Raw genomic sequence first — 27,540 nt, 5'->3', positions numbered from 1 at the left:
AATCAAGATTGAAATTCAGGAATCATTACTCTTTACCTTCCTAGGACTTGGCTCTAGGTCTTAAATAGACTTGGCTGCTCGCTTTCTTTTTTCTTTTCCTTTTTTTTAAAAAAAGATTTTATTTATTTATTTATTTATTTATTTATTTATTTATTTGAGAGAAGGAGAGAGAGAGAGAGAGAGAACAAGGGGAGAGGGGGTTACCAAGGGAGAGAGGAAGCAGAATCCTTGCTAAATCAAGGAATGCAGACTGAAATCCAAGAGCATGACCTTACCTGAGCTGAAATGGAGAGTCAGATGCTTAACCAACTGAGCCACCCAAGTGCCCCTGGCTGCTCCCTTTCTGAATGACAAAGGACAGAAAGACCTACAGAGGGTACAAACTTTCAGTTGTAAGTAATAAGTTCTGGGGATTTAATGTACAGCATAATGACTATAGTTAATAATACTGTATTGTGTACTTGAAATTTGCTAAGACAGATCTTATTTTTCTCACCACATAGACACACACACATGTACACTCACACATGGTAACCATGTGAAGTGATAGATGTGTGAATTAACTTGATTGTGACAATCATGTCATAATATAATATATACATATATCAGACCATCACATTGTATACCTTAAATTTATACAATTTTTATTTGTTAATCATATCTCAATATAGCTGAGGGAGAAAAGAAGAGAGAGTGAGCAACCTGAAGTTGAGTGGAAGTCAAAACTGACCAAGTTCATCTCACCCTTAGGAATCCCAAATACAGGCCTGGTCTGGAAGATTCCAGGTGGTCAACAAAGTTACCCAGTCAAAATATCCAGCTCAAGAGTCCTTAGTCATCCAGCCTGAATAATTTGACAATAAATTAATCTGATAATTCTTTATTTTCTAGTTGAGTTTTCCAGTGTAGATCTGGCTGGGAAGGGTTCTGAAAAGGGAGCAACAAGGATAAAAAGAAGAGAACAAAGACAGACCATTGCCTCTGGGGAACCCTCAGGAAAGGTGATGTGGATGCCAAAGCAGAAGACATGGCCATATGGAAGTAAGTTGGGAGCCCTTCGAGGACCCCAGCACTGTGACTGGGGTGACTCTTCCTCCCTAGTGGACAGAAGGGACAGCAACTCAGAGATGTGTGAGCAAGAAGCTTCAGTGCCCTACTTGCTTCACCACCGGAGTTTTAAGAGGGTAGGGTTTTGGCTGCCTATTGAAATCTCAATCCTTCTTTGTAGTTCAAATTCTACCTTCTTTAGAAAACCTTCCCTAAATAAGCCTATATGACTTATAGTCAGTTTGTAGCAACTTAATACCTTATTAAATTACATTCTTATATTACTTACCTTCCTGGGCTGTCAAGGTCTCTAAGGGCAGAAATCATGTTTTGTTTTTTTTTAAAAAAATAATGTAATTTCATGTCCATTTAATGTCCACAATGCCTAGTGTAGGGTTGAGAATGCAATAGGTGTTCAACAATTGAGTGTTCCATGGAAAAGATGAAAGGAAGAAACCATCAGGTTCCCTAAAGTATCCTAAGCTTCTTTCTAACTTATAGAGGTGGTTGGGTTGAATCCTCACATTCTCAAATCAGGGGGCTGAGGTTCACCCAGTACATAGTATATTTTTCTCTGAAGAAAGCTACTCTGAATGCAGATTAAGTCTCAAAGCCCTACAAAGGACATCGGGGAAAGCACAGTCCCTTCTAAATCCCCTTGGGGACCAGGCTCTCCTCTCTGTGTCTGGGTCTCTGTGAGTGTGCATGGGTGGGGGAGGTTGTGGTGGGCGGGAGGGCATAGGCAAGAGGGAGGACAGAAACTCCAAGCGGTGATTATGTGGAGGGGATTTGCTATGTCTCTTTTCCTCCCCCGCTTCTTTCTTTGTCCTCTTTCTCCGTGTTCCTCTCTTTGTCCCCTTTTCCTCGGTCTCCTTCTTCTGCATTTGTCTGGGAGGATCCTGGAGTGTTCTTTTGATCGACTCAATCTTTCTCTAGCACTTGAGTTCTGATTGGCTGAAGGACTTAGAAGGGAAAAAAAAAACTTTAATTAAGTAGATAATCTCTTCTTTGGAAGTTTGGCAGCTCCATTTCACCTCCTCTTAACTCTGTTTGGGATCGCTTACACACCACGAAAGTTGGGGCTTGAGGGGAATTCCATCCCATTACCACGGAGGAGTATATTTCCCCATCTTGTCTGTCTCCTAAGTTTTTAGAATTTTCTATCTCTGCTACTCCAGAGGATTATGTTGCTTACGAAGCCTTCTGTGTGCATCTTCCTTTTGACCTGTATCCTCCGACTTGGCTACACCTGGTAAGTAACCTGGACTTGTACGTGGAACTGAGACTAGGTCAATGTATGTAGTATATGGTAGAGAGCTCTTTTCATTTCCCTAAATGTAGAAAGATTTGGGATCTCTCCTAGGAAAAACTGTTCTATAGAGTAGAGGCTCTTCCTAAATTTATGGCTGATTTCAGCAAATCTTTAGGACACTGACCAATAAAGTAAAGATTTAAAAATAGATTAATAAATTGCTGTAACACAAATAATTCTAAGTAGTTTTGGGGAAAATGGACAGTACCCCCCCTTTCTCTATAACCAAATCCTGATATCAGCATTGTGGAGAAAAGGAAGGTGGTTCAAAGCAAGTTCTACTGTGTTTGAATCTGATGAGATGAGGTGAAGGCTGGAGACAAAATGCAATGGAATCTTATTTACTTTGCACTTTCTGACTTAACTTTACTTTTTGCAGAATATTCCAAGTAACTGCTCATATCATCATGTCTTAGAAATAAAAATTAGCTTGATCTGTTGAGTTAGTATTGGGTTAACAAACACATTTTAAGTGAAATATTTTAGGAATCTAAACTTCCTACAATTTTATTTAATGTATACAATTCACAAACATTTCTAAATTACTCAGAAAATGAGGTGATGTTGTTGAAAGTGCTTTGGAAACTATAAACCACCTCACAAATGATAGATGATATTATTGTCAGTTTTATTTAGCTCTTGGAAACCACATAAAGTATCTGCACGTGGAAATGTTAACAAGCAACTACGCAATGAGATACAGAAAAAAGACCTGGGAAGTGCAGGTTACTAGGGTATGTGGAGTTTTCCCCCCAATTGAATATATAAGCTCAGTCTCTCTCTTTATCAGTTTGCATTTTGACCGTCTGTTTAACCAAGGTATGAATCCAATTGCTACATAAACTGTTGAGGAAGCAAGGACAGGGATTTCTTTGCTGAAATCAGCTTCCTGTGCCAAGAGTATATTCTTATCATAAATGAGTATAGCCGTCTTTATTACAGAGTTGGTAAGAAATACACCAAATTTATATAATGATTGGCAAGTAAAGGCAGTAATTTGCAACACTTCTGATTACAAAATGAACCACCAAATAATTGGTCAATTTTTAATTGGCATTTTAATTAAATATTTCATGTTTTAAAAAAGTATTTTTCCCCCTCATGAGAACAAAAAGACAAAAGAGAGCAGAGACTATTTCAGAGCATTTCTACTGATGCTCATGGTATTCTTCAGCTGATTCAGTATCAGCAAAAGAGAAACACGAGATTCCTTTCCCCAGTCACCAGGGCAGTGTGAAGAATTGTTCTATAAAAAATACCTTTACTGTGTGTTCCTTCCCTGCTGGAGGGGGTCATGTTCATTTCATTCCGATACTGACACAGCCACAGTGAAAGGTGGCTGGGTTGCTTGTCTGTCCAAATTCAAGTGTCTGGATTCAAAAAGAAAAAAGAAAAAGAGATGTGAAAGAAAGTTCTAATTTGAAAACAGGGTTTAAGAACCCCTTCTCGTCTTGCCTGACTTAGAGGAGAAAATGTACAAATCTCCTGTATAATGCAATTAGATTTTAATTGCTTTTTCTCTATAAGCCCCAATTTGAATTAAACATTTGTACTTTGCCAAGAATCTGTTTTTGGTAGCATTTGAGGAGTGATTTTTAAATTTAACATTAAATCTTGATTATTCTTATAATGGAACTATCAGGGTTCTGCACAAGGTCATCTTCCCCTTTTGTGCCACGCAGAGAAATTTGACCAACCACAGCCTTTCAGATGTTTCTCTTAATACTTCATTATCAACCTTTTATGTAAGGACCTCAAAAGCATTTAACAAATAGAGAACCACAATTTCTGCTTGGCTGTTCAATTGTAGGCTTGCCTGAAATTACTGTCAAAAAAGTCCATCAACAGAAAGTCTTGGGCTGGAAAGGAGGAAATAAAGATGTCACTCACAATATGCAGTTTTACTGGGGTTCTCAAGGCAAGATGACTGGAAAAATTTTTAAAAAGGATTCTCCACCATTTCTTCTTGTTGGAACAATTCTGCAAATTATCCTTTAGTAACTTAAGAAAAATATTTTCTTTGAGTTTGCTTTCCTTAATCCCAACGGCTCCCCAAAAAAAGAATGGGAACGCGTGATACAGCCAAGCAGATGGTGATGGTTATAATGGTGGCCAGAGATGAGCCAATTTGACTTTTCATCTCCAGTACACTCACTCATCTGGCATGAATGGGCCTAGAACGCATTTTTCCTTAACTTTTGCCTTCATTTTATTTCAAATGATGTCTCATAATGATCCTAGGTTTTCTCCGGTTCTGTCCATTTCTCTTCTCTTCTCTCTCTATCTCCCTCTCTCCCACCTCCACCTCACCTGCCCAATTTGATGACCAGATCAGAAGGATGCACTGGAAGACAGAGGTTAACTATGGCTCTGCTCTCATTCTTTACAAAGATCACTGCTTCTACTTATTTCCAAAGGATTTAAACAGAGTCAATTTCTTTTCTTCAGTGGTGCAAGAATTTATCAAAAATCTTTGGGTTTTAAGGCAGCCTTTGAAAAACATTATTCCTTGGTTCTGTACATTTATGTATTTAGAGTAACCTTTCTATGAATTTCTCTGAAATTTCACCTGATAATTACTTGCAGAACCCCTGATTAGCAAGGGCTTCATGTAAGGGGGTTGTCTTGCATCCACACTCTCTCCGGGCATCTACAGTTAAAATTATTGTTCTCGACATACATGTGCTACTATTTCTAAAATGTATATTATGAACAATAAAATGCAAACTTAAAATTACTGAATTCATGATAATTTGTTGTCATGTTAAGTTTCTGTTAAGTTTTTCCCACTAACAGATACAAAAGAATAAGTGCAATCAAGTGAGGATGCACTAACTTTTGTTACATTAAAAAAAATTCTCATCCTCAGAGAGGCTGGGAATCTCTGAATTTAGGAAAATAAAAGGTAAGTGAAAAATTGCTTTGGAATGTGGAAAATAATATGCAAATATCATAATTACATACTATTAGCTTCTCTGATCAATAAATTCATAACCCATGAAAAAACTTGGGATTCATGGGGTGACTCTGAAGGGGATTAGGTTAGTAGCTGCACTGTTGGAGGTCCTTATAAAGGCTTGAGACATGATCACAGAAGTTTAATTTCCAGTTTTGTCATTGATTTGTCAACAACTTAAGCCCTACATTATTCCTTTCAGAGTCTCTATACTTCCTGCCATGAATAATAATGATTGGTTAGCTAATAATAGTCAATCAGTTAATGATATTTATTAGTATCATCATCATCATCATCATTTACAAAAGCTAAGAGGTCCTGAGAAGAGACAGCTTTTCTTAATGAAACCAGTTTGTATAAGCAATAAGGCAGATGCTCTGTGATACATGTTTATTTTGTGTGTGTGTGTGGATGACAATATGACACAAAGAAGGATCTCCTTTTTGTGATATTATGTAAACAGAGATATTAAAAAAGGAGTTTCACCTAACTCTGGGAAATGAACTAGGGGAGGTGGGCGGGGGGTGGGGGTGACTGGGGGACGGGCACTGAGGTAGGCACTTGACGGGATGAGCATCGGGTGTTATTCTATAAAAAGAAAAAAAAAAGAAGGAGTTTCAATCCAAACCCTCTCTCTTCCATGGAAAGAATTTACTTTTTTCTCTTTTTCCCAGCTGGGACAATTGGTTTAATGCTATATATTGGGCAATACTATTTTCTCTTGGGACTATAAATACAAATCCCTTTTTCCTGGGCTCCATTTACTCTTAGCTTTTTTCTTTTCCAATTGATAAGATCAAATTCTCTTTCCTCTACTGGGTGTTTACTATTATTAAAATCAGGACATTTAGGAGGATCCCTGGGTGGCTCAGTGGTTTAGCGCCTGCCTTCGGCCCAGGGCATGATCCTGGAGTCCTGGGATCGAGTCCCACATCAGGATCCCTGCGTGGAGCCTGCTTCTCCCTCTGTCTGTGTCTCTGCCTCTCTCTCTCTCTGTGTGTGTGTCTCATGAATAAATATATAAAATCTTAAAAAAATAAAATCAGGACATTTGGATGAAATGTTTTTCGGCTAAAAAATTCCAAAGATTCCATAAGAACCTTGCCATTTACTCATCTTTGAAGACTTAGTTTAGGTATTCCCTTCTCCTGGAAGTCTTTCCAGGGTAAATTAGCTACCTCTTCTCTCTGCCCCCATTATATCCAGTGGCAGGTTAAGCCATCGTGGCACCTAATACATTTTATTGGAATTCTGCCTTTGAATCTGTCTTCTTCACTAGCCCAGAAACTCCTCTAGGATCAGACATCTTGCCTTATTTGTCATTGTGTCTTTTATGTGAAAATTAAGCAAAATTGTAATAATGGGTAACTTGCAATATAGGCAGGCACCATTCTAAGTGCTTTACAAATCCTTATACTGATCCTCCAAAGTAGATACTATGGTCATCTCCATTTTATAGGTGAGGGAACTGACACCCAGAGATCTTAAATAACTTGGCAAGATCACCTAACAACTAGTAATGATCCAGGTGGCATTTGAACACAGAAAACATGGTTGTCAAGGCCCCAAGCTGAACCACTATGCTCACTGATGAATGTGTTTTGAACTGAACTTTGCATACAAAATATTTTACATAAGGGAAGAGCCATGACAGGAAACTTTAACCTTAATTTAAGCTCAGACTTTTCTTAAGTTCAGCAACTTCTGTAAGTGGGTATCAGTTCTCAGAAGTAGAGCTTTTTCATATTTTCTAGTTTAAAAGTAGAAGTTTCCATGGTTTACTTAAGTCCTTACTTCTGTATCACTATAGTCTTCTGAAAAAGGGTAACTTAGGATTAGCTTTAGCTCTGCCCCATATCCTGGGACAAAATCTATCTCAGGAATAATAATAAAGTGAACCAACAGTTAGTATATGTTCAGTCTGTAACTGGCCAAATACACAGAGCTTGTAGCGGTAAGACAGGAATTTGAATCTATGGCACTCACAGCTTTTACCACTAAGCCCTCCACCTTCAGACAGGACCTTGCTTTGTTTTCCCTGCCCACGTTTGTAGCTCAGGAGCCAGAACACTGGACCACTGACCTTTCTGGCATGCCCATCCCTCTTTCTCTGGCATTCAATTCTTCTGAGGATTTTAATGATATTAACAGTAGTCTGATACACATTTAGAAGTCTGACATTAAGAAACAAAAGCTTATGTTAAAAAATATTAGTTCTGTTAGCTTATTTAAATTATCTCTTACACTTATTTATCCAATGAATTTATATTATTTCATTCTATTATTTCATTCATCTCACTTCAAACTGTCTGCAGACTCTTCTATTTGGAGTACATGTGTAGAGTACTATCTTTTGCTAAAAACCTCAAATCCCCCCCCTCTTTTTTTTTTCATTGTAGTAGGTTGTGCTTGTTTGGAGATCATTCAGAAAACTATCTGTACTCTGTGCTTCTGATGTTCTGATGTTAAGATTTTATGTATAGCAGAAGAAAGCTAGTTCTGATGATATTTTCCTAAGGATAAAGACCCGTTTTTATAGCACATCTTAGGATTTGCAGGAGTCCAAGAATTATTGTGGTGTCCTCCATTTCATTGTTTTTATGTAACAGCTTTTAAAGAGACACTTGGAATCTTTAGAGCTGTTTTGCCTTTTGATTCCCCTTACATTCAAAGTAAGAGTCAGTGGCAAAAACAAATTCCCCAAGAACCCTAATTCAAGCACGTGACAGGCAGATGTAGTGAATAAACACAGTGTTGGTCTAGAGAGGAAAGAAGAAAGAAAGAAAGAAAAGAAAGAAAAGAAAGAAAAGAAAGAAAGAAAGAAAGAAAGAGAAGTAACTCTGTTCTGTCTCCATCAGAAAGGCAGAGAATTCATAGGCCTTGAAGAGAGAGGTCAATATAATTTTTCTTAGGATAAACCCTTGCTTTTCAGAAAGCAGATTTTTTATCCTAAGTAAAAGACTAGCCTGGGGGAGACTGAGCTCAATTCACATAAATAACATTCCCCATTGCTTGCCACTAAAATATACCTACACTCTGAGGGCCTCTCAAAAGAAACTACCATTCACTCTGGACAGACTCTCCAGTCTCATTATAAGCCAAACTTTTATGGCTTGTTTTTCTCAATCTTTATTGTAGGCCCTTGTTATTGATTGTATCATTTCTTTGTATGCTTCTAAGGTCAGAGTTATCTTTAAGCCAAGAGCAATCAGACCATAAAGGAATCACTTAAATTCACCATTACCTGACCAGTCCAAATTCAGTTTTGGTTGTTTCCCCAACTTCATCATCCCCTGGAACCAGCACAGTATGAGGCTGTGTTCCAGTTATCCTCATAAGGTCCTGTAAGTGGGCCAGTAGTTCAGTCTTTCTGTACCACTCCATAGAGGAAATCCTTAGGTTTTCTAGGCCACACTTAAACGATCCTGCATTGTGAGAAATTTCCTCTTCATTCTCTTTTGTTGCCATAAATCTCAGTCTTTTTCCTTTACTCAAGCTCCTCAGGCTCACCATATCTGACTTTAAAGATTCTATTACACACCAGTAGCCAGGATAATAAATAGTGAACCATAGTATCTCGTTTGACATTTCTTCACCTTAATCCAAGGTATCTGGTGGAGCCAACATTGCATACATGGTTGGTTCAGAAGTAGTTCATTATTTAATTTTATGTTATGGAAAATTTCATTTTTTCTTAAAGATTTTATTTATTTATTTGAGAGGGAGAGGGAGCATGAGCAGAGGGCAGAGGGAGAAGTAGACTCCTGCTGAGCAAGGAGCCTGATGTGAGGCTGGATCTTAGGCCCCTGGGATCATGACCTGAGCCAAAGGCAGATGCTTAATTGACTGAGCCACCCATGTGCCCCCTAAATTTCATTTTTTTCAACAGAGAGAACAGTATATACAACAGACCCCCTATAACTCTGCTTTAATAGTTATCAACTGCTAGCTCATCTTGCCTCATCTATACTTCTGTAACATTTTCAACTACATATCTTTCTCTTTGTCTAAATCTTCCAAATACTACCAGAGTTCAAAATTGGAAGAAGAGGAATAGGAAAAGAAATCTCCTATCTTGTGTCTGAGAGATCTAGAGTCAGTGATTAGAGTGACTCTTGGAGAACATCATATATATATGGCCAACTGTCCTTGGTGAGAAAAATCAAGAATAAAAATTAGTAAAAAAAGAGAAAATTCATTCAAATATATATTTGAGTTTATTTCTGTTTGAGCTGTGGTTGATTAGCAAAGGCAACAGAAGTTGATAGTTGCGTTGGATTGAGGACAGATCATTTTTACCTTCTATTTAGATTTAGTTCCATTAAATAGTAAAAATGATAAAGTGCCAAAACTTGTCAATTTCTCACCTTGAACTGTGTTCACTTGTTTTGTAGGATAATTCTTAGAGTTACCATATACACCTATCTTCTTGATCCTGAAATAAACTGGTATTGTATCCATCAATGCAAATAAGAACAGGAATATTTTCTAAAGTTCCTTTCTACAGGGACCAAAGTAACAAAATCAACAAACAAAACAAAATTCTCTGCCTCCATAACGATCCCAGAAGAGGTTCCTGTAATCCCAGGCTTTCTGGGAATAGTAGCTTGAGCTATTCCTTAGCAGCTTTCCCTTAGAGGCCACAGAACAGAGAAAGCGTACAGCCTATTCCCAGTTAGAATCCTCATTTAAATGCTAAGTGTTGAAGTGCTTTTTTGTAGCTCAGCGTTTCTCAGCCATTTGTTACAATACAAAACGAAGGAAGGAAATAAGGACAAGGAAAGACAGCCTATCACTTTATAAAATATCCTGGAATACAAATGACATTTTAGCTTCAGAGGAAAAGATTGCCCTTTCAAAATTTGTGATTTGCTCAGGAAAGAATCTGCCTAGGATTGTTTTATAGAGATCTATGATACAGAGTTGTCCCATCAGCTATTACAGGGTGTTTACCAGGAATTATTGGCATGGCCTGGATTTGAGATGTGAAATTTTATTATAAATTTTAATATGACTACTACTAAAACTGGTGCATCTGCTTAACTTTTTTTTTTTTTTTTAGCTAAGTGGTTTACAAGACTTTTATAGTATATTTTAGGGCACTACATTATAATATGGAAAATTCATATTTATAAAAAAGTTTGAGAATTATTTATAGGCCTGAATTACCTTGGAAGAAAGAGATATAGATATGAGAATAAGAAAAAAACTACATGTTCTTTAAATTTTTTTATACTTATCTTTAGAAAAAACCTCCACGTGGCCCCAGTCTTCACTGCAATTACATATTTCTTTCCTTTCAATGCCATCCTTCCTCAGTGAGTCTACATTGGCTGCTTTCATTTCATAACTGCTCATTTGCTGTAGTCTCATTTCTGTTCCTTTGCTCTACTGAAATAGAGCTCTCCACTCATATCACCTTTGTCCCTTTGGGCAAATTTTTAAATAGAAGGCAACTTGTCTTTGAAATTCTGGATATTTCTCTTCCCTTCAAAACTTCAGATATCTGTGCCTTCTACTTTCTAATCCCTTCCCCCAGCTAAATGGGAAAGAACCTGATTTCAATTATTTAGACTTTACAATGGATAAGAATTAGTCCATGCTGTTCACTCCTTAAAAAATTTTTGCATCTTAAATTTAAGTTTTTCTAATTGTACAACGAATTGCTCTTAGCTTAAATATCCTTGGGTATTATCGGAGGGGGTTAGCGAAAATTTCAGACCAATGGAATATTATTTCACAGTGATTAGTAAAGTTTGCCTTCTGTGTAATTGTGTGTGTGTTGGTGTGCATGTGTTCTGTGAGTCAGATGCTGTAGAAGATGGAGAGAATCGCACGGAAACTTGCTCAGAAAGAACTTCTTTGGGCTCTCTCTGGCTCGAGACATCTTGTGAGTTCTAGGTGAAAAGCTGGCTGTCACACATTCATTCTAAGAGAAGTTGCTTCACTGAAGCACCTTCTAGTTACAGCTCCAGGCAGCTCCACCACTCTGGATTCTCCCTTTAACTTTTTTTTTTTTTACCCCTTTCCCATTCTCTCCTCATGCTAGATCACCAGACAGAGATCAGCATCTGCATTCATTCACTGCCACTTCTCTTTTTCCCCATGCTATTCCCCCCAAGTTGTAATCAGATGGTCTCCCCTGAAGTAAGCCAGCTAGAGTTTCAGGATCCAGAGACTCTCTATGGACCTCAAAAGATGAGATTAAAGGGTAGGGAGAAGCCAAACCTATTATTCAAAGACTTGTGAGGAAAGTGAAGGGAGGGTGCCAAACAAACAAGGGGACCAGAGTGCATGGATATGAAAGTTTTGGGCCCTGAGAGGAAAACACTAAATTCTGGAGATTCACATTCAGAATTTTACTTTTTAAAATTATGGCAGTGGGGTGGGGGTGGTGGGGGCAGTGCATCTGGATGGCTCAGTGGGTTAAGCATCTGCTTTCAGCTCAGGTCATGATCTCAGTGTCCTGGAATCGAGCCCTGCATTCGGATCAAGTCCCTGCTCAGCAGGGAGTCTGCTTCTCCCTCTCAGTCTGCCCCTTGGCCTTCTTGTGCTCTCTCTCCCTCTCTCTCAAATAAATAAAATCTTAAAAAAAAAAAAAAACCTAGACAGGTTTAAAAAAATATATGTGTGTGGAGAAGGAAAAAAGGGAATCCTAACTTAAATCTAAGCTACTACATTAACCACTGGGATTCTAATGTATCAGGGCACACTTGGCAAACTAGAAGCTTGCAAGAAGCTTGCTGCATGGAACTGGGTTCTTCACTAGGAAAGGATCCTTATACTGAGGGGAAATAGAGTCTAGCACAGGAACTTGACCTGATAACCAGGTCTGGTCATGCAAAGGAAGTAAATCTGAAGACAATATAGTGTTTGGTACTGCTGGTCCTGTGTCCATCTCTGTCCCAGACTATATAGAATCAGGCATGTCTTCTTACCACAGCTGCTAAACTGCTAACTATACAATGTGATGTGCTATAGATGGCCTCACAGGCTATGCTGGTTTGGAAAACATCCCCAAATAGGAAGAAATTGTTGAAACTAATTGGACAGCAGTTTAAACTGCTCAGCCACAATTAGACATAACTACCAAAGAGTGGGAACTTGCAATTTTCTGTGAACTTCCTAAAGTGGTAAAATAAATTCCTTCAAATGGTATCAAACAAAGAGGAGCTTTGAAAATTAGGGTGTATGGATCTATGGATCATAAATGTTAGGTAAGAAAACACAAAGAAACAAAAGAAACTTGGAGACTTTCCAAGAACTAAAAGAGAAGCTATGGTATTTGTATTTGGGTTGATCCAAAGTCCCTCCCCTCCTGTCCCAGATCCCTGGGAAAAATTTTTGCTGGTGATCAGGCTGATTATGGAATAGGCAATTCAGGGGGCAATATAGCTCATGAGAGAAGCTGCATAATGCTGAAAGCTGTGGGTGTTTGAGGAGCTATAGTGCCCTAGATCAAAGAATTTTGAATTGTGGTTAGAGTATGGCTGATTATATCCACTGAGGTGTTGCATGGTTATCTATGGATAGAGCAGAGAAGCAATGCGAAAATGACACAAAAGTCCACAGGACTCTGCTTTAGCATTACCCATAGCTTCAAAACTACAAATGTATCTGAATCTGGATGGTTGTTTAACAAGAGATAAAAAAAATTAGTAATTAGAAGAATAGCAAGGACTTAGACACACACTGAAATGAAGGGGCAAGAACTTGTAAATGTTGACAGTAGAGGAGCCAGGCAGAAAGCAGTAAAAACAGAACAAGAGGATGATTTAACTAACCAGCCTAGATGGGAGAAGTGACAGCAAGAATGTATGCTGAAACATTATCATGAGAGCTGAAAAGGAATGATAGAGACAGATCATTTCTCTCCCAACTTCTTACTGTGGATAAATTATCTTGGGAGAAGGATGAGTGGCATTAGAAGCTTGTAGGAAAAAGTACAAACCAAAGACTGAATTACAAACTCATCGATGACAGTGGGTTGATGACAAGAATGTGGAGGTGGTCTAAGAATAAAAAATCATAGCTATGGCACTGAAGACTTCCATGAATGGGGTAGTTAGCATGTTTCCTAGAGGATAGCTGGCCCCTAGACAAACACTTAGAATCCCTGTGGGCACATTCCACCCCCAAAATATTTTATTCCTGGTATGAAAAAGGTAAACATAGACAGGTCAGTTATAATTGCTAGGGGAAAAACATAGTACCAAGAAAAACTGCAGGGAAGGAAAGAGATACCCATGATTTTAAGGCTCAGTGCAGTCAGAGACCTGGCTCGTCAAGGCAGTGACCAGAGAAAGCTGTGAGAGCTACCAAAACCAGAAGGTACTCCACCCAGAAACAAAACAAGAGAATGTCCACCAATTTGTTACTGTTAAAATTGGAGCAGCCATTTTCTAGAAGACTGAAGCAGTATTTTAAGATTTCCAAGCCCTCTGTTTATTACTTAGGTATTAGATGCCTGTTCTCCCTCTGAACCAATGTTTCTCAAAATAGACTCTGGGGGTCATCTTAGGAATGTGTATATTGAGATTCCTCCCATCCATTTCCCCCATCACCACTGCCCAACAAGAGTCTCTAGAACTGGGGCCCAAGAAACTTGATGTTTAATAAGCTCCCCAGAGGATTCTCATGGACTCTACCAACTAATCCATGTGGACTAATTTTCAAATGCCTACACTGAAGTCTATTCTCCAAGTCTCTGACATTCCAGATCATGTATGTATGTATGTATGTATGTATGTATGTATGTAACATTTTATTTTTATATACTTTTATACTTTATATATTTAAATTATAAATGTATTTCTATATAAGTGACATTTTATAGACTTACATTAGTTTGCAAAGAACCATGGCAGGGAAGTCCTATACACCTTTTCTCCAGCCTTTCCAGTGCTAATATCTTATAACTATAGTACCTCTTCCATAAAGCTTATTTAGACTTGACAGTTTTATAAACACCAAAGTATGCACTCCATAGACTGATAGAACAGTTAAAAAAAAAAAAAAGCCAAAGCAAGTCTGACACCAAGAGACAGAAGGTGGGAAAAGAATCCAGTCCTGTCTAAGCCAGGCACTATGACCACCTGATAGTTAAAGGGAATTGGTGGAGCATGATTTTTGCTTACACCCTTGACCACTGGGACTCACAGAAAGGCCAGGAGCACATCTGGGGAGATGTCTTCACCAAAGCCACCTTCTTCAGACATCTGGAGACAGGAGCTGGGCTAGCTTCAGTCATAATCTTATTGAAGAATTGTCCTGCTTATCTGGCCAGACTGTAGCCCCATCTATTTGCTTTTGAGTCAATGGAAACTGCCAGCTCCCAAGGTAACAAAGAGTCTCTCCTCAGTCAGAAAGTGCACTGGTACTTATTTCTTTAGGGAATTGTTACAGGGATGGAAGAGGTCCAGTGTGGGTAAATCAACAATAGTCAGTGTGCGAAGGCCAAGGATATTGCTCTTGAGTGGACAAAGGCAATTTTAGCATGAGGTCACTGAAAGCTAAACCCAGAAAAGGTGTCAACAAACTGTAGTTGATACTTTTCTTAATCACCCATTTCTTCGTGAGGATGGCACCCTTTGAAAGGAGCATCCTTTGAAGGGGCTCCAGGCTGGGCCCACCACTTGGATTCTGCATATATGGGAAGGTCGAGAGAATTGGCAGGGCTGAAGGCTCCAGAAGCTTATCTAACTGAGTGATTATGGAGTCTTTCTGGGATAGCATTCATTCTAAGGGAAGGGAATCACGAAGATCCAGAATGAAGATTGTCAAAGTGTAAGCAAGCCCCTCAATTTTAGTCCAGCAAAGGAGATTGGAGGGTAACTAGGAGGGCATGTTACAGGCAAATCCTGAAAGAACTATTTTACTAAAACCCTATAAGACCTTGTACACAAATGGCAGTTTTGACACCTAAGTGGAAAAGCAAAACTCTAAAATGGGTTAAAAAGACATTTGTCCCTGTATTTAAAAAACCTAATTGTTGTTTTAAGAGAAGTTAGGTTCACAGAGAACTTGAACAGAAAGTATAGAGCTTCCACAAATCCTCCCCTTCCCCCCTACACATTTTCCCCATTATTAACATCCTAAATTAGTGTAGCACATTCCTACCTTTTATGCATTGAACCCGGCCTAAGCAGCAACAGGCCCTCTCCAAAATGTGCCCAGGGGATGTGGTGGTACCCAGATAAAGCAGAGACAAGGCCTGGTAGATACAGGTGCCTGTCAGACATACAAACAAAGGGAAGGTTGGAGCAATGGAAGAATGGAAAAGCAGCAGAGACAATGTAATATTAACTGAGTTTGTTTATGAGTGTGTGCAAGACATCACTAAGACCTCCAAGAAATACTAATCAAGAACTTTTCGGGGATCAGGGGTACTGGATTAGCAGGTGGAAATAAGAACAAGAGAAATATGGGTTGTAGAAAAGCATAGCAGTGAAGGAATACATGCTCCAGAATCACACCGACTAGCTTCCAGTCCTGGCTTTACCACTTAACTAGCCGTGTGATGCTGGCTAACCACTGTATATTTTAGTTTCTGTTTCTGTAAAATAGAAGACATGATAGTTTCTACTTCTACAATTGTGACAATTACATGAGCTTAAAACATGTGAAGAACATAAAGCATTTTGTGTGAACAGGATAAGCATCCAGTAAATAGTACAGTATCTACCCCATGGGGTTGCCTTGGAAATTGAAAATGATGATACAGGTAAAGCACTCTTTCAGAAGAGACATACTCAAATGTCAGCTATTACTGTGTGACAGAAATTAAATTTTATATATCAGTATATATAGGAAGACTGTCAAAAGGAGAAGAAACAATTACACAATTTTTATTTGGCAGTATAAAAACAAAACTGCAGTTATTTATGTAAATTGCTTACCACTTAGGTCTAATTACTATGAAGCACAATAACAATTACACATAACATTAAGTGTGTGAGACTGAATTTGCTAAAACTTTTGATTATAACACCAACCCCTGTGTACATATGCTCAGCGTTCACTGTCTGTTGCTCTTGTGGTATGATCATCTGCTAATGTAGCACGGTCATCTGCTCACAGTGTTAGAGAATTGGGAGCACTGGTGTGCCAGACGTCCTTCTCATATCCTCCCCCAGATCTTTTTCAGTCCTTATTATCCTACAATTTTCTGTTCTTTCTGATGATCCTCCCTTCCATCCTTTTTTCAAAACCCTATAATTCAATCTGTTTTTAAAGAGCACTTATTTTGTTCAAGGTATTATAATAGGAGCTGGGGGGGGCGGATACAAGGATAACTAACCTCTACTTACAGTTGACTATTAGGGAATAAAGGGAAACCTTAATGTGAGGCAGAAGAAAGTTGCTGTGAGTCTTCAAGAAATGCTGGTTGTGGTTTTTGAACTAGATACTTATTTAAACATAAGTAAGATTTTATACAGAATTGATTACTCTGGACATTTTATATAAATCGGATCATACGATTTATGAAGCAGAGAAATAGGATGGGGGGAGTTGTAATTTTAAATAGGATGATCAAGGAAAGCTTTAGGGAAAAAGACACACTGGATTTAAAGGCTGAATGCAGGTGAAGAAACAAACTACTTGGACATCTGAGTAAAAAGCATTACAGGCAGAAAGAGCAGCAAGCGCAATGGCTGGTGGCTGGAGGGTGCCTGGTATATTGGAGGAACAAGGAGACCCATATGGCTGGAGCGAAATAAGGGGAGAGTAGTAAAAGATTAGGTTAACAGGGGCCAGGTTGTGTAGGATTTTATAAACCATGCTAAGAGTTTGACTTCTGCTCTACGTGAATAGGAAATCATTAGTGGATTTTGAGCAAAAAGTAGCAAAATCCGATTTATATATATATTTTTTAATTTGTTTATTAGGGCACCTGGGTGGTTCAGTGGTTGAATGTCTGCCTTTGGCTCAGATAGTGATCCTGGGATCAAGTCCCACATCAGGCTCCCCATAGGGAGCCTGCTTCTCCCTCTGCCTATGTCTCTGCCCCTCTCTCTGTGTCTCTCATGAATAAATAAAATATTTTAAAAATAAATAAATAAATAAATAAATAAATAAATAAATAAATAATCTATTTATTTGAGAGGGGAAGGAGGGGCAGAGAGAATTTTCAAGCAGACTCCCCACTGAGCATGGAGCCCAATGTAGGGCTCCATCTCATAACCCATGAGGATCATGACCTGAACCAAAACCAAGTCAGGTGCTCAACCAACTGAGGCACCCAGGCACCCCTGATCTGTATTTTAAAGGGACTGTTCTTTTTTTTTTTTTAAGATTTTATTTATTTATTATTTGACAGAGAGTGAGCACAACCTAGGGGAGTAGCAGGCAGAGGGAGAGGCAGAAACAGGCTCGTCACCAAGCAGGGAGCCTGGTGTGGGGCTCAATCTCATGACCCTGGCATCATGACCTGAGCTGAAGGTAGATGCTTAACAGACTGAGCCACTCAGGTGACTGATCCTTAAGTGGAACAATCATTTTGAGAACAAAATGTGGGAGAATAAGGGTGGAAGCAAGGAGAACAGTCAGTAGGCTTTAACAGTAATCCAGGCAATGGAGTGTGTGGCTATCTCAGTCAGTAGAGCATGCAACTCTTGATCTTGGGGTTATGAGTTTGAGCCCCACATTGGGTGCAGAGATTGCTTAAAAATAAAATCTTAAAAACAAAATCCAGGCAAGAGACAGTGATAGCTTGGACCCAGTGATAGCAGTGAAGGTGTTGAAAATTGATTACAGTCTGAATATAATTTGAGCTGGAGTTGGCAGGATCTGTTGACAGAATGAATATGGGATATGAAAGAAAGGAGTCAAAGGTGACTCCAAGGTTTTTATCTGACAACTAGAAGGAGGAACTGTTCCTTAGTTAAGTGGGGGAAGACTACAGAAGGGGCAGGTTTGGGATGGTGGCAGCAAAGGTCAGGAGTTAAATTTGAGATGTATTACGTTTGAGATGCCCATTAAACGATGAAGTGGAGATGTCAAGAATATAGTTGGATATGCAAGTCTGGAGTTCAAAAAAAGGTCTGAGAATTGTTAGGAGGGTAAGGCACAAGCCTTGTGAATGACACTCAATCTGTGTACTATCTTCTGCAACTATCCATATGGGGAATGGAAAGCTTATACCCCATCTAAGAGCATGCTGACTGTACCATGTTCTATAGAGCTGCCTCCACCTGGTAAACAAATTTTATATCTTTCACTCTTTGTTACCATCTTGCCTTCAATCATAGAACTGTCCCTAGGTAATACCCGCACAAACACTTAAATTCCTTCCTCTTTGGCTCTCTTTCCACTTCTTAACATCACACACTCAACTATGCTTTCTGTAATCCATATTATGTTTTATTCCCCAATAAAAAAAATGTTGCCATTGTCTCGTTAATTAAGAACAAGATCCTGTGATGTCTGGGTGGCTCAGCGGTTGAGTGTCTGCCCTCAGACCAGAGCTTGATCCTGGGGTCCCAGGATTGAGTCCCGCATTGGGCTCCCTGCATGGAGCCTGCTTCTCTCTCTGCCTGTGTCTCTGCCTCTGTGTCTCTCATGAATAAATAAATAAAATCTTTAAAACAAAACAAAACAAGATCCCCCTCCTTAGGTGTTCACAAGGACATACAGTTATTTTTAAAGTGAGTTATAGTCAACATATAATATCAGTTTCAAGTATACAACAGAATGATTCTATATATGTACATACTACAAAAATGATCATTACAGTAAGTCTAGCTAACACCTATCCCAATTCTTAATACTGGATAGTCTGGATATGAGGAAACCAGTCATAATGGTTCAAATATGTCTGCAAATAACTCTGGGGTTAACAAAGGTTAATTAATGGAAATGTCCACATAAGGCCTACAGTCTTGTCCCATGGCAGGTGTTCAATTAAATCCAATTGATTAATCATTTCAGCTCAACCAGCAGATCATACAAATCTTGACATATAGGATCTTGAGGAAAGAATCCTCTACTGTCTCCCCCCATGGCTCCCTGTGATTCCAACTTAGTATCCTCACAGGGTATCTCTTCCTCCAGGCTCATGGTAAAGGTTTCTCTTTTGTCTGCCACCTGGTTTTTGTTTTGTTGCTATTTTCTCTCCTGACACTCTATCCTCTTGAATGGGAACTAGCCTCCATCTGGCCTGGTAAGGTTCAAAAGTCTTTGCAAATTATGCCTAACATAAGGATTGCTTTTATGAGCCAGAGCAAGACTCTCTGGCGTTATCCCATTATAGCTACACCCATCCCCTGTCCCTAACCCCTGGCAACCACTCATCTATTCTCTAGCTCTATAATTATGTATTTCACAATTGTTACATGAATAAAATCATGAAATATGTATCCTTTTTTTAGAGACAAAAAAGGAGAGAGCATGAGTGGGGGGAGGGGAAGAGGGAGAGAGAGAACCCCAAGCAGGCTCCACACCCAGTGGGAAGCCCTACACTGGGCTTGATCTCACGACCCAGAGATCATGACCTGAACCAAAATCAAGTCGGACGCTTAACTGACCAGTCACTCCAAAGTATGTATCCTTTTTAAATTGGCTTTGATCACTCTGTATAATTTCCTTGAGGTTCATCCAAGTTATTGAATGTATCACTGCGTAATGCTCCGTGGAATGGATGTACCACAGTTATTTTATCCACCTACCCTTGGAAAGATATTTGAAGAGTTTCCAGTTTGGGGGTATATAATGAATGCATTGTTATAAGCATCCATATACAAGTTCCTGAATAAGGATAAATCTTCATTTCTTCATTTATCCTTATTCAGAAATGCTAACTTGAATGGCAAGTCCATTTCTTTCAGAACTGAAATAAACTATTTTCCAGAGTCAGATTATTTATTTTTGGAATTTAATTATCAGTTCCTAGAAAGACATTCTGTTTACCTCTTTCTGATTAGAGAACTATCCTTCTAAGAGTCCTATAGAGCCAGATGGACTTGGATTCAATACCACTTTAATCACTTATTAGCTGGGTGAGCTGGAACAATATATTTACTTTTTATGAGTCTCCAATTCCCTACTTAAAAAATAGGAATAATGGCCAAGACACTAAGAATTTAATAAGATCAACATGTAAAATCCTCACAGTAGAGTGTCTGGTACAAACTAGTGAGTTACTGCTCTCTTTTCCCAACCCATGGCAAAATAATGATCAAATATTACTCCTGACATTTTTGGTATTTGAAATTTTAAAAATCAAAAGAAAACATAATGTTAGCTCCTTTTTTTAAAAAGTAGGCTCCATTCCCAGGTTGGAGACCGATGCAGGGCTTGAACTCATAACCCTGAGATCAAGACCTGAGCTGAGATGAAGTCAGACCCACTGAGCCACCTAGGCACCCAATGTTAGCTCCTTTTGTACATATTCTATTAGATAAATTATCTTTAATAGATTCTTTATGCACCATTTTTCCTTGGCAAGACCATTTTCATTTCTTCCTATCAATTATGTTTACTGAGGTAATCCTTATAATGCTTGGCAACAGAAATGAGTTGGTATATCCCCATTATGATCTGTGGTTTTTCTCTTCTAGGTCAGTGAATAATTTCCTGATGACTGGTCCAAAGGTAAGAAAAAAAATCCTTTGATTTATTTGAATTTCACTAACTTTAGCTTCTTGACTGAAGACTATACATATCAATTTCTTTTCATTATATCCACATTTTTTATTAGCTGTGTATATTATAGAATGAAAAACCATGCAGAGAGAGGGTTAGAGATGCACCCAAAAGAACACAGCAAACTAGTGTCAGGGCCAAGGCAAGAACTCAAGAGTACTGATTCTGAACTTATGGACAGAATTTCCAGAGCCAGAAAAGTCAGAAGCCTTTCCTGGTGTCAGGTTGCAGCCACACATCCTTCTCAGTGCAATGGCAGGACACAGTTTTCCATCTTTAAAATGCTGTAATTGTATTCCATGATCCCTCAGGACAGACAGTTCCAGTCTCAAAATGTTCTTTTTTAAGACAGTAATGGGATGAGAACAGCTGAAAATCCATGAAGTACGGATTTGGTCTCATTTTGGAGAGGTAGAATAGTATAGTGAATAAAGGCTAGTGAGGTCTAGAGTCTGGCAGCACTGAATTTCATTCCTACGGTTATCATCTGCTAGCTCTGGGACCTTGAGCAAACTGCTTTACTTCACCTCTGTAAGCTTCAGGCTCCTAATCTATAAAAATGGTACCTATTTCACGAGGTTATTTGTGATGTTAAATGGGACAGCATATTTAGAGTGCTTACTCCGTCATTATTTTAGGAGGGGAGAGTGGGCATGAAAAGAGATGCTTGGCCACTTTGGGGCAAATGCCTCCCAAGTTCAGCTGGGAGTCTGAATTTTGACCCCTGTGTTTCTGTAGGCTTACCTGATCTATTCCAGCAGTGTGGCAGCTGGTGCCCAGAGTGGTATTGAAGAATGTAAATATCAGTTTGCCTGGGACCGATGGAACTGCCCTGAGAGAGCCCTGCAGCTGTCCAGCCATGGTGGCCTTCGCAGTGGTAAGGAAAGCCTTGGCCACAGTTCCCTGGACCCCCTGGCCACAGGTTAGAGCCCAACTCTTCAGGGATGGCCCCCTGCTGCTTCTATATCCATATTCTAGTCCTCACCTGGTCTCTACTCTCAGGTGATCTTGTCTCTGGGATCTTCTCTGTCCCTTCTATATCACCTCCTTCCTACTTATAAAGCTTTTCTTTCTTTCTTCCCAAAACCCTCACTGCTCAATGAATGGACCTTGCCTCATCCCCAACCTTAAGCCATCCTTGGCCTCCCAGTTGGCTAAAGGCTTCCTCACAATATAAAAAGCATCAGGAGGTAGGTGGGAGTATTAATTCTTCAAGCCTCTTAGCCCTCCCTTCAGCAGCTCAGCGGAGAGGTACAGGATGAACGGGGACTGACTTGGACACCAGATTCCCAAGAAGAAGATAAAGAGTGGCCATGCCACTAAATGAAATAGCTGCCAATCAGAAGTTCTTTTCAGGACTAGCTGGCACGTGCCTCTCAGGCTTTAGTATTTTAAGAAAAAAGAAACATGGGTTCTTTACAACCTGGCCTTCAGATTCATCTCCTTCCCCATTTCTTCCTCTGGCTCTTCACCACCTAAGTCCTTTACAACCATGTATGTCAACAATAATCCAGCCACCTAGTCACAATGTGTGACCTGAAAAGATGGGAGGGGAGAAGCATAGCACTGAGACCAAGGCTGGAACAGACCATGGAAGCAAGTAAGGTATATTATAAGGGTGGGGAAACAGGATGGAGCCGGAGATGGAGAACATAATGATAGCATTAAAGGCAGATAGCATGACTGGTACTTCTTTGAGTTGCAACCCCTCCCTCTAACTCACCCATCTTTGGTTCCTGCCAGCTAATCGGGAGACAGCATTTGTACACGCCATCAGTTCTGCTGGGGTCATGTACACTCTGACTAGGAACTGCAGCCTTGGCGACTTTGACAACTGTGGCTGTGACGACTCCCGCAATGGGCAGCTGGGTGAGTAGTGGTACTGTGGGTTGCCAGGCCAGGCCAACAAAGTTCACTATGCATGAAAAATTTGGTGAGTAGTTTGATGGGGTGAAGAAGAGTTGTATTCTTCTAAATCTGAAGAAAATCAAGGCCAACCAGTTTAAGCCGAAACCCTAGAGTGACAAACTAGGCTCAATGTAGCTTGGGGCCCTCCTCTCCCAATTGAGTGGTTTCCTTACTTTAAACACGATAAAGGAACAACACCCTGTGGCTTCAATTCTGTTACTCTCTCAGAATAGAGAGAGTATTATTCCATATTGCCTGTCCCTGTTTCCTTCCCACTCCTTACCTCCACTGTCCTCTCGAATCCTCTCTGTCCTCCAGCTCAATTTCCAATTTGTTAATATTTCTATTGTGCCTCTCTCTCCTCCACAATGCTGGCACTTTCCCTTCTGTTTTCCTGCCATTTTGTGGACATCAATCGCTGATCAGGCATATACACACTCTGCTCAAAGGCCAGCAACAGGGGCATGGCACTGGCAGCTTGCAGAGAATCCACTCTGCACTACTAACCTCGTGGAGTCCTGAGCAGAGGATTGGCTGAGGCTGGAAGTGGAAGTGCAAAAGTGGCCCAAACAAATCTAAGCTGAAACTGATCTGGAGACAGGGCACTTGCCCAAGGCCAAACTCAATTAGAAACAGTAGCCCAGGAGCCCAAGCTCGCCTGTTCAAAGACCTTTCCTCCCCTTGCACTCATCCCAGGTGGCCAAGGCTGGCTGTGGGGAGGCTGTAGTGACAACGTGGGCTTCGGAGAGGCAATATCCAAGCAGTTCGTGGATGCCCTAGAGACAGGACAGGATGCCCGGGCAGCCATGAACCTGCACAACAATGAGGCTGGCCGCAAGGTGAGTCTTGTAGCCCTTGGGGTTAGGCAGCTGGCTCCATCCTCTACCAGCCCTAGGTGTGGACAGCTCTTGAGTTCATTTAACAGATTGGAAAAGTGAGGGACAAAGCCCGTGAGCCATATGGACTAGCTAGACGCCTCGCAACCCCACAGAGGCCGACTCCCCACCACTTAGTCCCTGGCCAGCTCACTCCTGGCTCTCTCCCCAGGCGGTGAAGGGCACCATGAAACGCACGTGTAAGTGTCACGGTGTGTCTGGCAGCTGCACCACGCAGACCTGCTGGCTGCAGCTGCCTGAGTTCCGCGAGGTGGGCGCACACCTGAAGGAGAAGTACCACGCAGCTCTCAAGGTGGACCTGCTGCAGGGCGCTGGCAACAGTGCTGCCGGCCGGGGTGCCATCGCCGACACCTTCCGCTCCATCTCCACGCGGGAGCTGGTGCACTTGGAGGACTCCCCGGACTACTGCCTGGAGAACAAAACGCTAGGACTGCTGGGTACTGAAGGCCGAGAGTGCCTGCGGCGTGGGCGGGCCCTGGGCCGCTGGGAGCGCCGCAGCTGCCGCCGGCTCTGCGGGGACTGCGGGCTGGCGGTGGAGGAGCGCCGGGCCGAGACCGTGTCCAGCTGCAACTGCAAGTTCCACTGGTGCTGCGCCGTCCGCTGCGAGCAGTGCCGCCGGCGGGTTACCAAGTACTTCTGCAGCCGCGCCGAGCGGCCGCGGGGGGGCGCGGCGCACAAACCCGGGAGAAAATCCTGAGGGTCTCCTTTCTCCCCACCTCTCCCTCATTTGTCCTTGGCTTCTTTTAGAGACCCCAGTAATAGAGGCACCTAGGGAATGCTCCCCGCCCCCCTATCCTGCCCTGCCCAGGGATCCCAAGAAAGAGAGACGCTGCAATCTCTCCAGAGCTCTCCACTTTCCAACTCTTTCCCCCAATTCCTCTGAGATCTCAAACTCCATCTGAGTCATCCTCATAGTCCACACTTAGGTCTGAGGACTCCCAGTCCTGAGATTTTGAGCTATTGATCTTCCTTGGACTAGGATGAGAACAGGCATCCCTCTTCCCCTTCCCAGCTGCCCTAATGCCTGACCTAGCCTCTGGAGCCTTAGGAAACCAGAAAAACACTTCCCGGATATGCAGGGTCAGGGTAAAGCCATGCTTTTCTCTTTTTTACAATTTCCTGCACCCCTCCCCCATTTTTCTGCTGCCAGGTCTCTACCATAGCCACATCTTTTTTCTGCAGAGCTCCTCCGGTGCTACTGTTAGCTCCCTGCTAACTGTTGGCAGACACTCCAGCAATCTCTAATGCTTTTTCTCTTGTTCCCCTTTCCTGAAAAAAAAAAAAAACTGTGACAAAACTGACCCAGGAAAAAGCATGTCTTTGGGGACTATTTCCTAAAGGCAGGGCCTGAAGATGGAAGAAGTGGGAACCCTAGAGGGCCGAGTTGCTCGTGATACTATGTCTTCAGTGGACTTCACCAGTCAGGCTGTGATCTTCCTAGACAATCACCTGAAGAGCTCCAGACATAATGTCTAGGAACTATGTAAGGGCAGATTACCAGTCATTTTCTATCCCTTAAAGGAAACTTCTTGCTCAAAACCTATTTCTTCCTAGCAACCAACTTTACCTCTCCTCCTGCCCCAAAGGATCCTTGTTCCTCTGAGCCAAGACTGAGCTAAATAAAGCCAATTTCCCATTCAGACCCCAGTTTGCACCTCTAAAAGCAGGTCATAAGGAAGGAGAAGCTGGACCCTTCCTTTTCACAAAACTGGATCTCAAATAGGCAGGATTCAGAGCATTGGATACTTTTCTTCAATAGGTAAACTTCCTGCAATGAAACTTTCCAAATGGAAGCTCAGCACCTTGAACTTTAATTTATTAGGCACTGTGGTATGTGCCTTCTTTTCTAGGTATTGAACTTATTCTTGGGGACGTAAGGGAGGGTGGGTGGAAGATACGTCTAGGCCCTCTCTTCCCTCCCACCTTGCCAGAACATGCCTTACTCCCCCCATGGCCTAAGTAGTTATGCTGGCCTGACTGAGGCTAATCTGCCAACAATTAATGAATCATCTACGTAAATCTTACACCAATACATTCACTCAGTAGCTATGACTCACTGCTTGTGGTGCTTGAGACAGAAGCAGTATAGCAGGGACTTGCTTCTTAAAGAGGGCTCTGGAAAGGGAAGAGTCAATCCCTGACAGACTCTCTGTAGCCAAGGAGCTTCCCAGCCATCTCCCTTCTCCTAAGCTGGTCATGGCTCTGGACACAGAACTGCTCTTTAGGAGAACTGCTCAGATGTCAGACCACCTCATCCTACCTTCCAGAGTAGAGAGAACACAGAGATGTGGCTCTAAGTAGGTGGGGGGAGGGGGAGCTGAGGCTTTAGGGGCTGACCCATGAGAGTGGAAAGACTCCCTTTATATTCCAGATTGGGACAGTGGCTGTTTTCCTGGTCAGACCCCAAAACCCTGGCCTCATCCCTACACATCCTCTGGTCGACTAACACTTACTGAGGAGAGAGGTTACCTGCCCTTCCTCACAGGGGACACACTTCCCTTCAGCGTGTTCTGGTGCTTCATTTCCAGTTCTATCAGCAAAAGGCCTTTTTTGCTCCATCCCTCAGCTTTGATCTGGGCCTTTTGAATCTCCCAATGTGTCCTTCTTCCCTAATCAAACAGCAGCATATACTAACCTGGCTGTCCCACTTGGCAGAATTACTTGATAGTGTTCAGTAAGAAAATCTGGCAAGACAGCTAGAAAATATAAAAGTACAGAGTTGTAAAGGAAAACTGCATTCTCCAAGAGGTCTCTCAGCATAAAAGTAGGAATACTATTGTGCTTCATATTTGATCATTCCAGGTCAGTACTTGAAACCTGTCATGCTGCCAGAAAGTTCTTTCATAGGTTGTTGTTCTGTATTCCCAAATGGATATGATTGATACCAGATTCATCTGAGTTCTATAAAGAAAACTTTATTGAGCTACCTTAGATCTGTATTGCTTTTTTTCCTCTCTTGTATTATCCATTCATTCATTTGGTCATTCAACAAACACTGGTGGGCAAACAGAGTGGTGAACAACACAACAACCTCCCTGCATTCATGGAGTTTAGGTTCTCTCTTATACTCAACCACCAGGGCTGTGTTCCCCTTTGCAAACATGGACAACTCCAGAACAGTTGCTTGGGAGGACACTTTGGAGGTCAGCTAGACAAACCTTTTGTTTTACAGACTAAAAGTGATGCTAAAAAAGATGTCTGTCTTTGTTCAGCCAACTAGTAAGTTACCATGGGGTACATACTGGAACCCTGGTCCCTTCCCTCCTCTTGTGTCCTCTTTAAGGCCCATCTATCTCCACCAGAGAGAAGCAGAAGGAGATCCTGAGAAGTGACAAGGACACTGGGTGGGGGAGGAGGGGCGGAAAACACTGTCCTTCCTGTCCCTGGCCTGTGAGCCTACACACAGGCAGGGCTTTCTTTCCTTGAAAAGAATCCCAGCCTCAACTGGCCTTAGCAGCAGGTTAGGGCAAAGACAGAGCCAGGGTCGCGCTCAGCCCTGGTGGTGCTGGCGGTGGTGGGAGGGGAGGGCAGGCCAGGGCACCCTCCTATTGTGGGTCTGGATTGGATGCTTCCACTCATTCATTTCCTTTTAATTAACCCGCATTCCTGGAGGAGAAATATTTATGTTGGCTCCCATAGAGGCAATCCGCAGACTGGAAAGAAGGGGGAAGAAAGCCTGCCTTAGCAAAACAATATCTCTAAAGAGCTCAAGAAGAGAAAATAAGAGAACAAAATGCCATTAAAATAGCCTTCTACCCCCACTGGAGTCAATGAAAACT

The 27,540-nt window shown here is 41.2% G+C and overlaps 2 protein-coding genes across 10 annotated transcripts in view; one reads left to right on the top strand and one right to left on the bottom strand.

Annotated features, from left to right (window-relative positions):
• The first annotated feature begins 412 nt into the window (after positions 1 to 412).
• On the top strand, positions 413 to 26,654 carry WNT8B (Wnt family member 8B). The gene is made up of 6 exons (XM_072805698.1): positions 413 to 2,299; positions 20,873 to 20,906; positions 21,696 to 21,834; positions 22,701 to 22,826; positions 23,562 to 23,704; positions 23,913 to 26,654. The coding sequence occupies exons 1-6, from the start codon at positions 2,232 to 2,234 to the stop codon at positions 24,456 to 24,458; spliced, it is 1,056 nt and encodes a 351-aa protein (XP_072661799.1). The 5' UTR covers positions 413 to 2,231; the 3' UTR covers positions 24,459 to 26,654.
• The window catches only part of SEC31B (SEC31 homolog B, COPII coat complex component), a 59,686-nt gene continuing 33,010 nt past the window's right edge, over positions 865 to 27,540 (bottom strand). For 3 of the 9 annotated variants that reach the window (XR_012020731.1, XR_012020730.1, XR_012020726.1), the window contains 5 exons: positions 26,397 to 26,457; positions 22,681 to 25,030; positions 15,435 to 15,545; positions 3,619 to 3,729; positions 865 to 2,009 (listed from right to left, as the gene is read on the bottom strand). Coding sequence is in view for 2 of the 9 variants with exons in the window: in XM_072805688.1 (XP_072661789.1) it covers positions 3,658 to 3,729 (72 nt within the window). In the remaining 7 variants the exon portion in view is untranslated. Of the gene's footprint in view, positions 2,010 to 3,618; positions 3,730 to 15,434; positions 15,546 to 16,135; positions 25,031 to 26,396; positions 26,458 to 27,540 lie in introns of those variants that run through there. The other 6 variants (XR_012020728.1, XR_012020729.1, XR_012020727.1 and 3 more) reach the window with 6 other exon arrangements.

Source organism: Canis lupus, chromosome 29 (assembly GCF_048164855.1).
Source record: "Canis lupus baileyi chromosome 29, mCanLup2.hap1, whole genome shotgun sequence".
NCBI lineage: Eukaryota > Metazoa > Chordata > Mammalia > Carnivora > Canidae > Canis > Canis lupus.
Note: the sequence above shows the minus strand (reverse complement) of the source record. Positions and strands in the feature narration are given on the sequence as shown.

Bases quoted from the DNA above. Each gene is read 5' to 3' on its own strand.
- WNT8B (XM_072805698.1), top strand. From the start codon at position 2,232: ATGTTGCTTACGAAGCCTTCTGTGTGCATCTTCCTTTTGACCTGTATC. The intron at 20,907-21,695 runs GTAAGAAAAAAA...GTGTTTCTGTAG, and splicing joins TCCTGATGACTGGTCCAAAG to GCTTACCTGATCTATTCCAG. The intron at 23,705-23,912 runs GTGAGTCTTGTA...CTCTCTCCCCAG, and splicing joins ACAATGAGGCTGGCCGCAAG to GCGGTGAAGGGCACCATGAA.